Raw genomic sequence first — 18,127 nt, 5'->3', positions numbered from 1 at the left:
GAGAGGTCAGAGCTGCAGAGCCTTTGTCATTCACACTAAGAAATGGGAAATGGTAGCAAATAACAGAAATTTATAGGCCAGTAACTGAACATGCACATTAAAATAATAAAAAAAACCCCTCCCACTTTATAAAAAACACTCTGCACCTCTAATTTGAGTGTAGTAATGCGATTTGATTATATATTTTGTAGCACGTTGTATATGCAGTATATAGATATTTAAATTTTGATAATGTAAGACCTCAGAACTGTATAGCTCCTGGTACTAAATCATTCCTGGGAACTGGGCAGACATGGACTGTTGCATGTCACTACACTTAACTTGCAGGTTTTAATTATGCGGAACTGCAGGGGTTGGTGGCTGTGCCCAGCCCCAGCGCAGCACTTCTCAGAGTGGTGGGATAGGCGGCAAGGGGCCACTCAGTGGGACGTGTTCAGCATGGCCGGGTACTGGTCTGACTCAGGGTTGTTCCCTGTGTTTTCTATCTGCTTCTTCGTGACCTGGGAGGTTTTGCAGCCATTGTTTTCCCAGCACATCTGTGAGGGTATCAGGTTCAGTATTTGTGAAATGAACTGGAAGCCAATTTTTTTTTCCCCCCAAATGCAGAGAAAACTTCTGTTGTCTTCTGTCATTTCAAGAACTGTTGATATCCTGGCAGCACCAGTGTTCATGAGAAAAAACTCTAAATTTACTACCGGGATTGCTCAGGTTTAGGAGCAGAGTGGGGCTGAGATGGGTTTTCGGTGTGTCTGGGTGAATACTTTCCCTTACTGGCCATGGTGTTACTGGTTTCATTAAACAAGCTGGTTATAAAAGTCTTCTGCAGTGATGCACATACTGCCAAAAATTAATTATGCTTCTGAGCAGCTGAGATAAAAGTTTGCAGCTTCTTTAACACATAGACATGGGCTTGGATGTTGGGCATAGCTGAAACAAGGGTGTAATGATGTATTTTCACGAGACAAACTGTGACTCTTGCTATCTGCATGTATGACTCCATGCTCCGCAGTGTGTTACGGGTTAATTTAAAGTGGTTATAAACCAGGTGTTGGAGGTGTTTGAGAGTCAAGTGGCTTTTTTTGTGCAACAGGAGGAAGTTAGGCTGCATTTTTCAAAATATTTTCGAATTAGCTTTAATGATGCTCTGACTGGTGTTACTATAAGTGTAGCATTAGCGAAGGGAATAAGTGTATCAGCTGTATAGCAGTAGACATAAGCAGTGGGAATCATTTACATGGTTAAATTTACATTGTTTGGAGGGGAAAAAGTGCTTTGAAAGAAGAGAGACTGTTTCCCAGAGAAGACATCTCTTATTCCTCTCTTTTATCTTCTTTCTGCCAAGCCAGGGATGCTGTGAGCATGTGAGCTGCTGAGAGATGCTTAAATGTGTGCTGGGTGATGAGGAATATCTTGCTATGATTTTTATGTGCAAGCATGCTATATTTTCTGCAATAACGTTAATAACCTTCATGTGACTGTTGAGAAGGATGAACCTCATTAAAGAAGAGGTATTTAATAACAGGCCTATTTTTATCTCTGTCTTTATCTAACAGTCTGCACATTTATTTCAAGCTTGTAACAGTGCTTTGGAAGAAAAATGTTTTTCCTCCTGGAAGATGTTTTGGGAGTGGATCCAGCCTTGGTTATTTTGAATTTCCAATTTGAGTATCTTCCCTGCTCCTTCCAGAGCAAGCAAGCCATACCAGGACCTTGGCTCCAACATTTTCATTGGCTATTATGGGAAAGTGTTTTTCAAAAGTGTGGCTTGGGTTCCAGAGTCACTTAAATGGTTCTGAAGGTTTGACCAAATATAATCAGAGCAACCCTCTCACACTTCAAATGCATGATCTTGTTTTGTGGGACAAGCATTCCAGGCATTGCAATGTATGCTTGCTTAGCCACGGGTTGGACCTCCATCCCCACGAAACCCTGGAGGGTGCTCCTGTGGCCAGGAAAGCATTGAATTCCCATCAAAGCACTATCACAGATGCTGGAGATCAAGTGAGCCATCCAGCTGCTGCTGCACACTGTGAGCTCTGAGCTGCAGGGTAAGGCTCCTTGTGCCAGCAGAGCTCAGCACCTCCTGATTACCCGAAGCCGTCCTTCTCTCTTCTTTGGTGACAGAGGGCTGCAAGAGCAATTATTTTCTTGGTTTGGAAATTAATTCCTGGCCTGTGGCATGACAGCAGAGCAGCACTGCTCCTGGACCATGGGGCTGGGTTTGCTGTTGGACATATTTTGACCACACACTCTTGGAGAGGTTGGCAGCTCTGGAGATCAGGCCTTCCTGCAGAGTTGATTTCCCCCCCCCCCCCCCCCCCCCCTAAATTTGCAATTTTATTATGTAATCTCATAAATTAATCCTTGACCTATTGATACAATGCAGACATTGTGTTTTCAGACTGCTCTCCTGTGTTGTATCTCATTTGCTGGCTGAGGTTGGCCGTGATGGAGGCAGGTGGTCTGCCCCATCGCTGAGAGGATGCACCATCTTTCCAGTTCCTTCCACATCTGTCCCTTTAATGTCACTGGTTCTGCATCCAGACTGCCTGCCTTGACTCAACGTTTCTTGGAGCAGAAGTGCCATTTAGCCCATGCAGAACTATAGTACCATACAGCCTGTGGCCAGAATGACCATTTCTGAACTCTTTTCCCAAGACACATATGTGGCCATATGCTCTGGGAGCTTGTGGGTTTGGTCCCTGGTGTGTGTTTGACAGTTGTTACAAAAACACCTGGCTCTGGGAGCTAAACCCTCCTTTTCTTTGGTGTTCAGTGTAGGTCATGTACATCACTAAAACACAGTTTCACAGCATTATCTTTTTCATAATTAGGAAGAAATTATTTTGCCCCATGGTCTTGCTCTGGCTGTTCCTTCCTTCAGTCTCCCCCGTGGGCTAAGACCCTGCTTACTAAAATTTCTACAAAACTGATTCTAGGTGGGTGAGCACAAAGTCAGATTTTTTTTTTCAGGCAGTCAGCACACAGTCAAATGGCTCCTGCGAGGAATATTTCGTCCTGGTCCTTCACAGTTCATGCCTGCAAATTAGTGCTCTTACTCAGATGGAGCTGCATGTGTGCTTTTTTTTTTTATTTTAATTTTTCCGTATGTTTATGTATAGGGTCACACTAGCAACAGATCTTCTTTTTCCACAAACGCTTTTCAGAGCCATGTGCTCTGCCTCCTCCATTCTGTCTTAAAAGCACCTTGCTCTTCTAAGGAAAACTCTGAATATCCATCATGCTGTCCTGATTTAGTGAGACATTTTCTGTGATCTGTGCCCTCCGTTCATTTTAGAATCTACAATGAATTTGGGAGGTAAATTAAAAAAGCTATTTGATGTTTCTTGAGGTCTGGAAGCTTGTTTTGCATTTGTTCTTACTTGAATGCACACTGAAACAAATGTCTCTGCTTTACTGAAACAGCTTCCTTTAGCATCTCAAGGAAGCTTCTGAGTTAAAAAATAAATATATCTCTGTTTTTCCAGCCTTGCTTTACCAGCATAAGCTTGGGAATGAAATGTAATCTCCTTGGGTCTGTCTTGATGTTTTGTAGAACTAATTCCCATTTATTGCAAGAACTCTTACAACACTATATTCAAGTTTAAATTTTTATTATGTGTTTACATTTTGGAAGGGGTAAGTGTGGTGGTGTTGGAAATTCTAATTAAGGATAACATTTCTGATTCAAAAGATCTTTCTTCAGTCCGGAGATTCTTTTTCCTCTCTCCTGATTTTCTGCCTGCTCCTTAAGACCGCAGGAAGTTTTGCTTGGGTCATTCACTTGCAACAGGATGTTATCTGAATACTGAATTAATGTATGCAGTCTGTCACTTGGTATTTCTTCTGTTCTTCTGCTGGAGATCTCCCAGGGTTGCAAAGACCTTGCAAGCGGCAATGGCAATAACAGGAATGTGCCTATGATCCTGCAAAGTAAAAGAAGAAACATTAAGCTGCATGTCTCTCCCATCACTGCAGGGTGTGAATAAATAGATCTAATCAACAATTTACATTTTAACCTCAGACCAGGTTTTATTTTTAGGATTTGTCATTCAGCCCAAGCGAAACCTTTCCGTTTCTGTCTGGTGGTGTTTCTAAAAGCACCTTTAAGTTATCACCGAGATGGTGTATTTTAAGATGCATTTACATTTTGATATAATCTGCTGCTTTTCCTATTTGAAACAAAGCCCACCTGTTCTTCATTAATTATACTGTTGTTTAACCTGCTAACCAGGTTGCTACTAATCACAGTTATCTCACTGTTTTGCAGCTGATAATATGCAAAAATTATTAACCTCTCTGTATCTCGATTAGCTAGAGCTGTAACGAGGTAGCAAATTGTGAAGGCTTTTACAGGTATTGTGAAGGTATTTACAGACTATATGATATAAAGCTGGGAGGAGTGGCTACTGCACCTGTTGAGTGTGCTGCCCTTCAGAGCGGCCTCAACAGCAAAAACTGAAATAGAAGAAATCCTGTTTAAACATAGAAAAATCTGTTTTACTGTAGGGCAATTGAACACTGGAGCAGGTCTGCTCCACCAGAGAGGTTGTGGAGTCTCCATCCTAGGAGACATTCAAAACCCAACTGGACACAGTCCTGGGCATCCTGCTTGAGGTGACCCTGCTTGAGCAGGGGTTGGATGGGATGATCTCCAGAGGTGTCTTGCAACCTCAACTGATCTGTGACTCTGTGTGGCAATGCCTTTTTTAAGACAGAAGATCTCGTGGTGAGGGAGCTGCAAATCCTGGTGGTGATGCTGACTGTTCCCCCTTGCTAACATCAGCTGAAATCTGAATGGAGCAAATGTGGGAAGAGTTGCTGAAGAATTCTCTGGAGAGAGGCAGCAGAAAGTAATGTCTGAGACCAGCTGGAGCCAGGAGCCAGAGGCTGGAGTGAAGGCACCCCAGGGGCCATAGCCTTTGCTGGAAGATAAGCCAGGGGGCTTTTCAGTTGACCCGTTTTAATCATCTTTCTACCCACTTTGATCTCTCCAGATGCTCTCAAAACCTTTGGATTACGTCCTGAAGTGCAAAGGACATGTCCTGAAGGAGGAGCAGAGTGAGGCTGCAGACAGAGGAGAGCTCGTACCTCACCCTGCCACCTGCGGGGAAAGCCTGGTCTGCTGGCAAGCAGGAGAGGAGGAAGAGCCAAGGGTCTTCCAAATCAAGCTGTGTCAGTCAAAGGTGTTAATGTGACCGCTTTATGAGGAGGAAATGTATACGCTTTCCTTCATCCACTCCAACAAATGTCCTCAGGTTAGGTCAAACCACCTGCACTGACTATTTTTACTGTTTGCTCTCTGCTATACTTGATGAACTGATTTGTGTGTGGGTTTTTTTGTTGACTTTTTTTTTTTTCTGAAGAGGACTATAGATGGTTCACATGATTTCTTTTGTGTCCTCTGCAGTGCAGATGATGCAGACAGGGCTGGGGCAATAGCATCTTTATACTTGTCAGGTATCCATCCACAACCCAAGGCACTGCCAATGTACAGCCTGAGTGCAAAGGTGATCTTGCAGGCTTAGGAATACTATACAAACAGGTAAAGCAAGACACTCGATGAAGACCACGCTGGAGAAAGACTATATCTGCTGTCTAAAAGCCAGATACAGGGTCACTGAAGTGCGTGTTGCAGTGGTAGCGGAGCTGGGAACCCTGAACGGGCAGGTTTCCCGCAGTTCTGGCACGACGAACGAGAGGACCTCCCAATGCCTTGCGCAGGGCTTGCTGTGACGCCGGGCAGGAGCTTGCTGATGGGGTTGGTCTGCCGGCACAGGCTGTGGTGCAGCCCAGCAGCGTTCCTGGGGACTGCGCGGCAGTGATGCTTGGCCACTCTCGGCGTGCTTCTGCTCTGAAACATCGCTGTGCATGAAGGTGCCTTCCTACAATGGCTGCTCCTTGTCTGCGTCGCTTCTGTTGGCAGAGCAGGGACAAAAATACCCTCCTGCTGCATCGCAGTGAGCCCTGTGGAACCAGCACACCTGAGAGACCAGGAGATGGTCTGTACTCTCCTGTGAATCGCCTGGGCAGTATTGGTTTAATCATTTATCCCTGTTCACACCCCCAAAGCTTTATATTGGGTGGAGATGCATGTATTTGGTGTGGGTTAACCCCCATGGGTAGCTTGTCAGGTGTCAGGCAGGATTTGCAACACTGGTAGCTGGGGAGAAAAACTGTTACTAAGTGTAACGCAGCACCTTGGATACAGAAAGCAGGGGGAGACAATAAATACAGACTTCCGTAATGTCATTTTATAGTGTCACTCTTCAGAATTTATTAAGACTTAGTTACAGTGATGCCTGCAGCTTCTGGTTGAATCGGTAAATTCTGTTCATTATCTCCAGCACTTGTTTTGACCTACTGTGTTTTAAAAAAGAGGAAATATTGGAGGCATAGGGGCACCCCAATTACTTTCTTTGGCAGCTGGGTTTTTTGGTGTAAATCCAGATTTTCTTAGGTTTGCTGCTGACACCCCAGTCAGTGCTTCTCTGGGTGGATGGACAGACCCAAAATGTGAAGCGTTGCTTGATGAGAGAACTGAGAAATGCAGGCACCGGTGACCTGCCTTGATCACCGCAGCCTCCTGCGGGCAGTGTGTGGCAATGGGAAGAGCCGCAGCGAGGAGGGATGCGACTGTCATCTTGGAGCAAGTTTGCATGTCTTGTCATCCCACCCTGGTACTGCTCCAGTGTGTGGACAGTCTTGGACAGGCTGAGGATGGAGAAGGGTTCACAAGAACTTCCTTCACTACAGAAAGGTGGTTGCTAAAGCCGTGAGCTCAAAGAATAGTTCACTGTCACCTTGCTGCAGGTGTTGCTACTTGTTCGCTGTTGGGAGCTGGCTGCCTTGTTGGAGCTGAGAATGGCACTGGCTTTTTTCAAGAGTTCCTCAGTCTACAAATTAAATTATGCCTGTTTCTCCCATTTTTTGTCAAGCACAAATCACAGCGGCAGCGTGTTTGTGTACCTTTACCCCTGTCCTCAGCATTTAGCTCTCTAGGATGGAAGAAAATGAGTTCAAGCCCAACCTTATGATAATTTATTATGTTCTTTGCACTTAAGGGCAAAATTTAAGTTGCCAAAAGCAGATGTTTGCTTGCTCCTTTTTTAGCTCTCAAAGTACTTTCTGCGCGCTTGATTGATGGACGTCTCTGTTACATTAATAGTTGGGCTTTGCAGAAAGCTGTTATTACCAGGAGAATCTGGTGTGGGTTTCAGTTTTCCTTCTTGCATTGAAAATCCATTATTAATGTCTTTTTGAGGAAAAAAAGGCTTCAATTCAGGCATTTTGCTTTGCTTTCTCAGGCTCCTTTGCAACTGTCTTCTCTGAGGCTCTTTTAAAAATCAATATTACAAGTGTTCTTTATATTTCACTGTATGGTTGAAGGTTTCGAAGTCTTGCTATTGATTTCAAATTGTGTTGCAGGACGTTTGGGTGCACGCAGATTGCCATGTGATGGATTACTTTATATGTGTCTTCCCAATCATCACTGGGTTGGCTTTTTGCATGTTCCCTCTTGCAGGATGCTGCTGCTGAGCCTGGAAGATACCAGGAGAGCTTTGCTAGCTTGTAGCCCGTGAGTGCAATCTTGAGACACTGAACTTGTGACCACTCATTTAATTTTGGTTTTGAATTTGGTTTTATATCGGACACGGAGGTGTGCTTGTGAGGTCTCCTTTTTTGTGTTGTCTTCATGGAGTTGTTCTGCCCTGGTTTGGGCAGCTTCATGTTCTGCATCGTAGGAGAATAACAGGTTGTCCTGGTTTTGTTTGGGGTGGTCATAATGCATCTTCAGCTCTTTGGATCAGTGCTGGCACAAGCTCTGAAATTGCCCCTTGGATCAGCTCTGCTAGCAGATCTTGGCATTTCAGAGGTGCAAAGTCCAAGTCTCGAAATGATATGGAAACACAGACCACATCTATAGCTGCTGTAAAGTTGGATTTGCAGATATAGGCTCTCAGAGCACATCAGCATTGGTGGAGCATGGGCATGTCTGTTTGAGAGCTTGTTGGGACTAGAGGAGGCTGTGAGGGGTGACATGACTGTGGCCAGCACAGGTGCTCCAAAATGCACCCATTACTCCAGGCGGGCTGCAGTGGGGGAAAAGTGCATACTGAAGAGGACAGAGGACCATGCGTGTGTATGCACATGGCATGTCCTAAAAGCACAAAGGAGAAAGAGCAGCCACAGGGTTTGCATGTGCCTCAGGCTCATGTGAAGCAGGGTGGTGAGCAGTCCCACCCCAGGGGTCTCCAGGCAGGTATGGACGTGTTTGTTGCTTGACCTGCCTGCGGGCAGGCTGCTTCCAAGTCCTCTGTGCATTGGCAGCACAAGCTCCATATCTACTGGCTGCTTTGGTTGCAACAATACGCAATATATAGGTGGTCTGGATATACAGTAAATTGCTGCCAGCTGGATTGGGGTGTTCGCTTGTCAGGCTTATCTTCAATAAGGTTCAACTCCTAGACACGTAAAAGACGCTGTGCTTCATGGAGGCCAGTTTTAGCTTTTAAGGAATTGGTTGTTGTAGTTTATCCATCCATGGTGGGGACCAGAGCAAAAAGATGGCAGGGGCGCTGGCACCATGTCTCTGGAGGAGCAGCACAAAGTGTGGGTGTTATAAACACGCTCACAGAGGGGATGGGCAGCCTGAGATCTTCTTGGGTCCAGCGGTGCCGCCGTTTGCTGGAGCCGGCAGTCGGGAGGGGGTTGGCATGCATAACTATGGGCAGGCTTCGACCTTGCCGCTGGAACTTTAGTTAGTGATTCTGTTGATGTTCTGGAAACGAAAATATAATTCAGGCCACCTTCCTCCTCCAAGCTGACCCTGAAAATCTGGGAGGAGAACAACTACTGAATAATTAGGGGCCTTTTTTTTTTCTTTTTGCTAGAGTTAGTGCTCAGTGTTGAACTGTGCTGTAAAGTGTCATTAGTTTCCTTGAACTTATTGGTCCAAGTGTACTTTGCATTAATATAATTGCGTAAATTGCAGTCTCATTAATCACAGTGTGCTGCAGCATATCACTGTCTCGCCTTATTTTGCGGATGGTTTGGCTGGTGGGAACCCCTGTAACCCTGGCCAGGGGGTGAAGGCTGTGGCTGTAGCACTCCCCCTGTGCTCATTTTAGCTCACGCTTCATATTTGGATGCCTCTTACTCTGTAAGATCCAGAAGCATTTGCCAGTGCTGCCATGACTGTGGAGAGCAGCCACGCCGCTGCGGAGGAGGGCAGCTGGGATGCAGCCAGGGAAAGGTAGGTTTGTCGTGAGGGAATTTTGCTGTACCACATCCCTGCAGCTGCTGTTTTGTTTTGGGTCCATAGAGGTCCTGGCATGGCAGAGCCCAGGCTCCTGGCTTTGCAGTAAATACCCAGAGTGTGAGCTCTTGTGCAGGGGACCGCTGCAGGGCCATTTGATGATGCTGTGGCTCTGTCTCCGTGGCAGAGCTCTCAGACTTCCTGGCAATGTAAATTCTCCTGGCTGCATGCTAAAATTACACTGAGTTATTGATTTATCTTTGAGAGGATTTCCTTCCCGAGGGACATTTCTGGCCGTTGTAATGATTTAGTTCTTCTGCGAGTGCAGAATCCATAGCAGAGCAGAGCCACCCTCCTGCCCTCAAGTCTGCAGCCCAGGGTCGTGCTCCTGCAGGCTTCCTCCACAAGCTGATTTCTATCCCAAAGCTGGGACAAGGTTATACTGCTGTTCCTTTCGAGTGAAAACTGCAAATAAAAGGGCATTTTCAACTTTCCACTGAGGAAGCTGCAAGTCTCGGACTAGCCTTTATGCCACAGCACCAGCATTGTTATCTTGGACTTGTTGCAAATGCAACTCTGAGGCTGGCACATGGGAACCATGAAGCTGTGCTGGCATTAATGCACTTGGGCTCCAGGGAATGTTTTAATTCCTTAAAGCGGGGTATGATGGGAGCAGGATCATGCAAATGTTTTTTTTCTAGAGATGCGGGGTACAGCCTCTCTTTGCTTTCTGCTGGATCTGCCTGTGGATCATCTCTAAAAATCAGGCCAGGCAAGTTCAATTTCAGTCTCCTGCTTGTAATCTTGAGGAGGCAAAGCCAATTCTCTATTTCTACCACCATTTTTCTCCCCTTAGCCCTGAAATCACAGTCCACTGGTTGTGGCTCAGCTGGTGGGCACCATCAGTAGAAGGACCTGACCCTTCAGAGTTGGGCCAAATGTTTTACCTACTATATGTGGAAGCAAAATGACAGGCTCTGTGTCCCTGGCTGCCCATCTCCAGCGATGGCCCATCTAAAGCACCTCCGTGTGGGTTCCTGGGTCTAACTCCACAGCGGATTTGGATCCGATCTCAGCTGCAGCATGCACACTGATAAAATGTGAGGCTGCTCACACACACAGTGTTATAAAACAGCATCCCCTGATTAGGCCCAGGGAGAATGTCAATTTATTTTCCTGTGAACCAAGTGTGGCACACCTACTTTCTTTCCTAGTGATCCATCTGCGGGATAAAATAGGTCCTTAGAGTCTATCTTAAATACTGCATTGTTGACAAGTTCTCTTGACAAAAATTAGGCTAATGTCCCTTACCGACTGCATTAGCTATAGAACAAGGCTTTAAACTGAAGCTTTGGAAAGCACTATACCAACACTCTCTCCAAGGCATCTTCTTATTCCAGTTTTTATTATTCAAATTTATTCTTGCTATAGCATGGCAGTGTAGCTGGCAGACAGGTTTCTCCAATACATTCTGCTAGTCTCACAGCCAGGTGGTTTGGATCAGGCACCTTTCAGTGTTGACCAGGGGAAATGTTGTCCAGCTGTCTGCGGACCCTCTTGGCTCTGGGGGGATGCTCTAGGCTTGGGGAAATGTTGGTGCTGGGATGTTACTGCGGCTGCTGGTGTGAAAACATGAGATGAGCCAGCTGACATGCATTGAGTAGAGATGCAATTTGAGTCAATAAGCTGCATGCCTTGCCAGCAGTACAGTGTGTCCTGAAACGCTCCCGGTGATAGCTGGAGCTGGGAGCAGGGAGTTTGGTTTTCCTCTGTTGTACGTGTCTCATCTTTTCAGTTTCGGCCTTGATTGAGTTATAAACGGAGAAGCTGAGGACAGGAACAGGGATCGCTGAGACCTGGTCATGAAGACATCTTCTTGGGCTTCCCAGCCTTCTCCTTGAAAATAGTTTCCCTTTTTGCCCCTTTTTTCCTCCTGTTGCACAATCTTAGGCTTCAGCTCCTTGTTTCCAACCATGGATTAACCATGGCCAGCTTAGACCTCTTGGTTCTCTTACTGGTGTTGGTCCTGATGGTTTATCCCTCCCTAGAGAGCAGTTGTGTCCTTTCCATGCCTCCGTGTTGCCATGTTCTTTGGGGATGGTTTTCTCTGCCCTTACGTTCATCTGTGGTGGCCATCTCAACAGCCACTGGAGAGAGGAAGAGAGACTCTGCGAGTGACAGATGTGGAAGACAGCTGTGGTTGATGATGTTCTGGAGGTGCTAATCTCTGTCATAGTAAAGAAGCCAGTGGTGCCTGGCTCAAAAAAGTATTAGATGCCTAAAATTTGGCAGGACAAATATCATCCTTAGCTCCTTTTGTCAGGTTCTCAATTCTCCTCGTCATCCCCCTCGTCCTTCTCTGCCTACATTCTGCATTGATCTTCTCTGAACGTAGATAAGCCTTCAGCATCCCAGATGGGCTTTCTAGTATAACAAATACACCTGTGGGATGACAATTATTGAATAGGTTGCAAGTGACATTATGAAGTAGTGTAGGCTTGGGGATAAATAACTTAGTGAGTTGGAGAGGGATTAAAACTGGCTTTTGTAAATAAAGTTTCTCTTGGATGTTGAGTTGCCGACATGGTGAGACAAAGGTCACTGCAGTGTCCGTGCAGCCTGGCATGCCGTTTGATAGCTGAAATAATCAGAGTGTGGCTGGACAGCTTCAATCTCCACTTTCTTCTGCTGCCCAGACCTTTGTGGGATTAAACTCTAAACTGCTACAGTTCACAGAATCGAGCCCAATATCAGAAGAGAAAATAAATTAAGTGCTTTGTATTGAATCGCTAAGCACATGCATCATGCTGTAACCAAGGGTGTGTGGTAATGCATAAGAAATTACTGGCTCGAAGCTGGAGATAAGCATTTGCTTATGAAGTGAAAACATGTGTTTTTGCCAATTTTACAAAAGGGCAACCCTTTCTCTTCCTTCCGTGCTATTATTTTTTTCCTGGTGTATTTTCTGCTGTTGCAGTGCAAATGAGAGAGAAGCCTTTGCAGAGAGGGAGGTGGAAGGGCAGAAGCACTTGTTGCGAGGAGCTGGAGCTCTTTGCCATATGAAGCTTTTCTATATTGGCAGCAGCAGAAGATGCATCAACAGATGCCACAGCAGCGACTCCCATCAGAGAGGCACCATATGTCGTCTCCCAAGCCTTCCCGTCGCTCCTTCCCTAAGAGTCTTCCTCCCCAGGCACCTGGCTAGCATCCGCCTTTGTTTCCATTGCTTACTATATCAGAGCATCCCGGAAAGCGGCAGACAGCTTGCAGGAGGTACATGCTGTGCCCTGCACGTGACAGCCAGCACTCTCGTCCTCAGTGGTTACCTTGCCATGAGAGGGTCGAGGTTGGATGGGTTTTTAGGCAGGCAGCTAGCTCGGCTCTGTGTATGCCCCTGCATGAGGCTGGGCTACGTGCAGAATAATCTTTTTGGCCGCTGGCGATGGTAGGCGTGAGTTGAACGGACCTGCTCTGACTGTGTCAACCAGGATCCCTCGCCTGTCACCGCCAGGTTCGCCTGCTTCTCCCTTCCGCTCTCCCACTGCTGGAGCCGGAGGCGAAGCCAAGTGCAGGCAGCGGGTGGATTTGGCAAGAGGCATTGGGAGCCAGAGCCCGGTGCTCGCGGGGTACCGCCAGTTTGAATAACGGCTCGTGGCCCCTGGCACTTGCTGATCGATTGAGACAACGTAAATACTGGTGCTGTGGGAGAGCACTGGATCGGTTTAAATTGGCAGTTGTAAGTAGTTGTCCAGCCGAGTGTCCAAATCTAACTGATGCTTTTGCGTGTCTAACCAAGTATTACTTACTGGAAAGCCCCTTCCTTGCGATGCTTTGTTCTCCGCTAGCTGCGGATCAAATTGCAGAAGGAGGGATTTGATTCTGGCATCATTTTAAAAACGTTTTCATTATATCTGCCGAGGGAAACAAATTACAGAGAAGACCTCTCAGCACTAGGACAAAAGAGTGGCTCTAAAACCCTTTTCAGATAAACAAATGTTTGAGCTGTAGGCCTGATGGATGGTGCTTAAAGACATGATTATTACTGCAGCAAGCAAGCGGTTGGCATTAAAAATCATAGGATGCAAGAAAGTAAGTTCTCCCAAGGTTACCGTGGGCATGTGTTTCCCCGTAATCCTGGTTGTGAGGAGCCCTTAGCACTCTGAGTCCACATGGTGATGTGGCATTAGCCATGGGAAAACAGTAGCCCAGCAAGCACCAGTAAGTAGCTTCTCTCTTGCTAAATAAGAAACTGGAATGGGAACAGCCCTTTCTTTGCACCTTATTCGAGCAGGGTTCAAGTCCTGCGGAAAGTAGTGCTGCTTCTGTGAGACACATAAGGACCCCGGGCAAGAGCAGAGACAGTGGCACTTTGTGTTGGGATGTATCGGTGCAGTGAATTTGGGTTTTTCCTGGGGGTGGCTCTTCTGCCAGCAGCAGCGCTGGGCATTGAACTGGGAATGGATTCACCCTCAGTGAGCTTGAAAATATTTCAGATGTCTTGGCTCTGCTGCAGCGTGGAACAAAATCGGTATTGGAGAAGATGGTGTATTTAGACATCGCCATTTTGACAGGTTGAATTGCAAGGTATTTGTTAGCATAGCTTGGAGTATTATATAATTAAGATTAGGTATTAGGAAAAAATTCTTTACTGTGAAGGTGGTGAGGCACTGGAACAGGTTGCCCAGAGAAGCTGTGGATGCCCCATCCCTGGAAGTGTTCAAGGCCAGGTTGGATGGGGCTTTGAGCAACCTGGTCTAGTGGAAGGTGTCTCTGCCTGTGGCGGGGAGTTGGAACTAGGTGATCTTTAAGGTCCCTTGCAACCCAAACCATTCCATGATTCTATGATAAAAGATTTGTCAGATAAACTAACCAACTAAAGCATCTTATGTGAAACATCCTTGATTTTGTCGAGGTTTTTTTAACTGTTCATTCAGTCTCTCAACATTTCATCACATTCAGGCATTTCTGGAAGGCAGTGGTACAAGTTGCTGCTGAGAGCTAAATGCCTGTGACTTGGGGATCAGGCCCTTCCTGCTTAGTATTTGTCTGTGTGCTCTGGGAGGCAGAAGAAGACAGCAGTTTGAGTTGTTTGCTTGTGCTGTAAGGACAAAACTCCTCTCTCGTGATTTCCTCTGTAATCCCAGGAAGGGAAGGACATCTCCTTATCCTTGTCAGCCCTCTGCACAGCAGCAGAATCTTTGTCCATATCGAGGGGCAATGATAAGACAAAATAATGGTGATAAAACTAGCCTGACAGCAGCCGGACTTTTCATTTGCAGGCAGAGGCAGCGTGGCTGCCTTCAGCCTCGAGGCAGGCAACCCCTGGGAGAAGTGGCACAATGGGAATGGCCACGGTGGGTCACGGCCGGGGTTCATCCAGCATCCCATCCCCTACAGATGCTGCAAGCATATGCCTAAGGAACAGTTCATGAGCATGGCAAATGTGGTGATTATAAAAGAGTTTTCTCAATAATTAATTACAGTAGGTAATTAGAGCCCCTGCTCTCACTGATGGTGCGGACCTGAGAAATCCAGGAGCGCTGGGCAGTGACCAGGACGATGCTGTGCTCAACAGGCAGCTGTGGTTTCCCAGCAGAAGTACAGAACTAATGGAAGCAAGAGATGCACATGAAGTGGCTTTGTAAAGCATTTCATCCAGCATCGTAGGAGTTTCTACTTGAAATGTGGATGCAGATATCTGAGCTTCCTCACTGTCTGCACTGCAGGCGAGGTACAGTGGGAAAGGCCAGGGGATGCTGGGCGGCTTCTGGGGGGAGCTTCCAGGCCTGATGCTGTTAAACCTCTCTGCCAGCTATCTGGAAGAGGTGATATATAGCATATTAATGACCTTTTCCTGTTGCACTTAATTGGGAGGAGCAGTGAGTGCCAGAAAACAAACTAATACAAAAGGCTGTAGATGAGTGAAAAAGGGGCAGGAAGTAGCAAAATGAGATTCAGGCTCTGGGCTTCCTCTTCCCGTCAGTAATCCATCTCTTCTTGACCTGTGTCTTCTACACATCTTCCCTTCCTTTTGTATGTAAAAATGTTCTGTTTTGAAATAACAGGCAATCCAAGGAGTGGTATGACTCACCCTTATAGGGAAAAAAAAAAAAAGCAAGCCAGGCTTTGCTGCTTTCTTGCTCGACAGCACTAACGGGAGAGTCCGGAGTCAGAGCACGCACCGAGCCCCGTCAGACTAGGGCTGGTTCCTCTGTTTCCTCTGAGCCCAGCATTCAGCGTGAGAAACAGGCGGCATCTTCATGCAGCCAAAGCACCATGCTCATGTGAAATCCCATCCTCTCCCCAGGCAGAGCCCGTAGCAGGAGCAGGCAGCATGAGCAAGCAATGCCAGCGATACGGCAGAGGGGAGCTCTGCTGCTTCCTGGGATTTGTCTCCTTGTGTATTTTTTGTAATCATTACTTTATTAAAGGAGTAGGTACGGTGCCATCAGATAACTTTTTGCGGATGCTCTGTCAATCTTGCGCAGCTTTATTGTTTTTAATATCGCAGCACTGCGGGTTTGTTTTGCTGGGAACATTCACGTATTGATTCATGGATTCTTTTGTTGCCTGTATTAGAAAGAAAGTCCCTTTCCCCTCACTCCCCTGTGCCGAGAGAAACAAAAAGAAAGGTAGATATTATCTGACGCTTGCTCAGATACCAAGGTGATTCTGAGAACTGCAGAGCTAGTTACTGACTCATAACTGTGGTTTGTTTTCACACTGTTAATAGATTTTTTTTTTTTTTTTTTTTTTTTTTTGCAATGGCAACCAAGGACACCCAGTTGGGAACAAACCAGGGGATCTGCCTTCGTGAGCTGGATCACCCTTTTTTCTGCTTGCAGAAGCCTTCCCAGGGGGACATTTCTCTGCTGCAGGGAACAAAGTGATGCCAGAAGGTGTTTCTGGAGGGGGAGAGTCTCGTGTCCCTCCTGGGCTTCTCTTGCTGAGCAGGTTGATGGGTGGCAGCTTGCGGGCCCAAGGAGTGTATAGGGGATGGGGATGCCCCTGCCAGGAGCGTAGTGAGTTATTGCATGATCTCGGTATGAGATTTGCATGTCTATGTATGATGTAAAACTTACCTGGTTATTTTTAATGCCTGCCTGTTTCTGTGTAGTGAGTTGGGGCTCAGCCCTGTCCCCATGCAGAAAAGCAAAACCACTTGTGGCCAGCACTAAATGGAATAATGTGCTGGAAAGGAGCTGGGCAGGATAAGACCCTTCTCATTTAGTGAGAAAACACAGTTGATCATTTGCTTGGTCTAGAAAAAGAGAGAGAGGGTTACTTGGATATTACTACGTGATGCATATTCAGCACAGCAGCCCTCTGCTTTTAGTTATCCTGTATATAATGTGCCTGATTCTTGCCTTAGTTGTGAGCGTGGTGGAAGCGTGTTCTGTTTTCCATTTGTTTATTTATTTATCGTCTTGTTTTCAACCTCTGCAAAGCTTGATATAGGTATAGAGCTTCAGAAACGTACACATAACAGAATAACAGATAACTGTGATTTGGTTACAAGGCAATAATTTAAGTCGACAGGTTTAGCTGATAACATAAAACACAAGAGAGAAATAGCATCAGTTTATAAATGTCAGCAGAACCCCTGCGAGTGAGTTGCTGCCTTGAAGCTGACTCCGGTGCTGTTACTCCATCTAATATATTATAAGAAGAAATAAAAGTATGTCTGAAAAAATCTGGCTGACCAAGATTAAAGGAATAGGGCTATAAATTAAATTCTTCCTTGGCATCACTTTAAGCAACTTTCAGGACAGACAGAACATGTCCAAGTAAGATGAATGCTAATGCACTAGAAGGACCTCCAAAAGACCAGGTGTTTTTAGGCTGTGGATGCTCAGACCCATAGCAGCACCCAGGCATTGGGATGGTTTGTCCGGAGAGCAGTGTAAGTCAAAGCAGTTGTGCTCCAGCTCGTGTGGGAGAGCAAAGCCTGTCCTGATGTCTCTGCAGCTGATAAAGGGATTAAATTGAGAACGGGAATAACACTGTCCTAGCAGTGCATTGCCACAGGATCAGTGTCTCCTGCTTGGAAAATAAATGCTGTCACTTTGCTTTGACATTTATTCCCAATAAATACCTTGTCATTCGTGCAGTGGCAAGGGTTTTTTTTATCCTCTGGAAGTATTTTAGCTGTTGGACGCTATCTTTTTGGCTGCAAGGCGAAGAGCTGAGTGATTGAGGGGCAGGCGGGTGGCACGTCCCCATCGGGGACACTGAGTGGTATGCCTAAACCCCGTGGCTTTCTCTTAGATCCATCAACCCAAGTTGATGCAGTAACGTATATTCAAATCAGTTTAGTTGTGGTTTAAAAAATTCCAAGTATGGGATATTTTTTAAGTAGTAAAGAATACAAACCAGTTGTGGGGGAAGGAGTTTGCCAGCTTCCTCCTCCAGCAGCTATAGCCTTTTCTGCAGGTTTGCGGAGGGGTTTTCGCAGCTATTTCTACTCACTGGGTAGTTGATTTGAAGGTGGGAAATCAATTAGAATAGAAACTCTTCTCTCTGTTTATAAGGAGTGAGAGAGTAGGACAGGATGATATCTAGCGGCTGTAGGATTTGGAGATCTCTGGAAAGTGATACCATTCAGCTTCATTCAGTAACACATACATGCAATGCATGCCTGTTTGGATAGACGTCTTTTGTTTTTCTAAGGTGTCAAGGAGAAAAAAGGTCAGAAAATTGCTTAAATATAAACTTGTTTTTATATTTTTTAATTTAGTTTCATTTCCCAAATTCAACTTAATACAAACAATAAGTAAAAAATAATTTCCTCTAGGAAAAAAGCTATTAAGAATATGATTCTGTATTAACAGCATGTGAAGCTGCATAATTGCTTACATATGTATTGCT

The 18,127-nt window shown here is 45.8% G+C and overlaps 1 protein-coding gene across 5 annotated transcripts in view; it reads left to right on the top strand.

Annotated features, from left to right (window-relative positions):
• SIL1 (SIL1 nucleotide exchange factor) overlaps positions 1-18,127 on the top strand; it is a 105,183-nt gene that overhangs the window by 33,199 nt on the left and 53,857 nt on the right. The window contains exon 2 of one of the 5 annotated variants that reach the window (XM_052816567.1): positions 4,998-5,258. The exons of the other annotated variants lie outside the window; for them this stretch is intronic. Coding sequence (XP_052672527.1) covers positions 5,249-5,258 — 10 coding nt within the window. The 5' untranslated portion in view covers positions 4,998-5,248. The remainder of the gene's footprint in view (positions 1-4,997; positions 5,259-18,127) is intronic. 5 annotated transcript variants of the gene reach the window in all.

This window comes from Harpia harpyja, chromosome 20 (assembly GCF_026419915.1).
Source record: "Harpia harpyja isolate bHarHar1 chromosome 20, bHarHar1 primary haplotype, whole genome shotgun sequence".
NCBI lineage: Eukaryota > Metazoa > Chordata > Aves > Accipitriformes > Accipitridae > Harpia > Harpia harpyja.
This window is presented reverse-complemented; position numbering and strand designations above follow the sequence as displayed.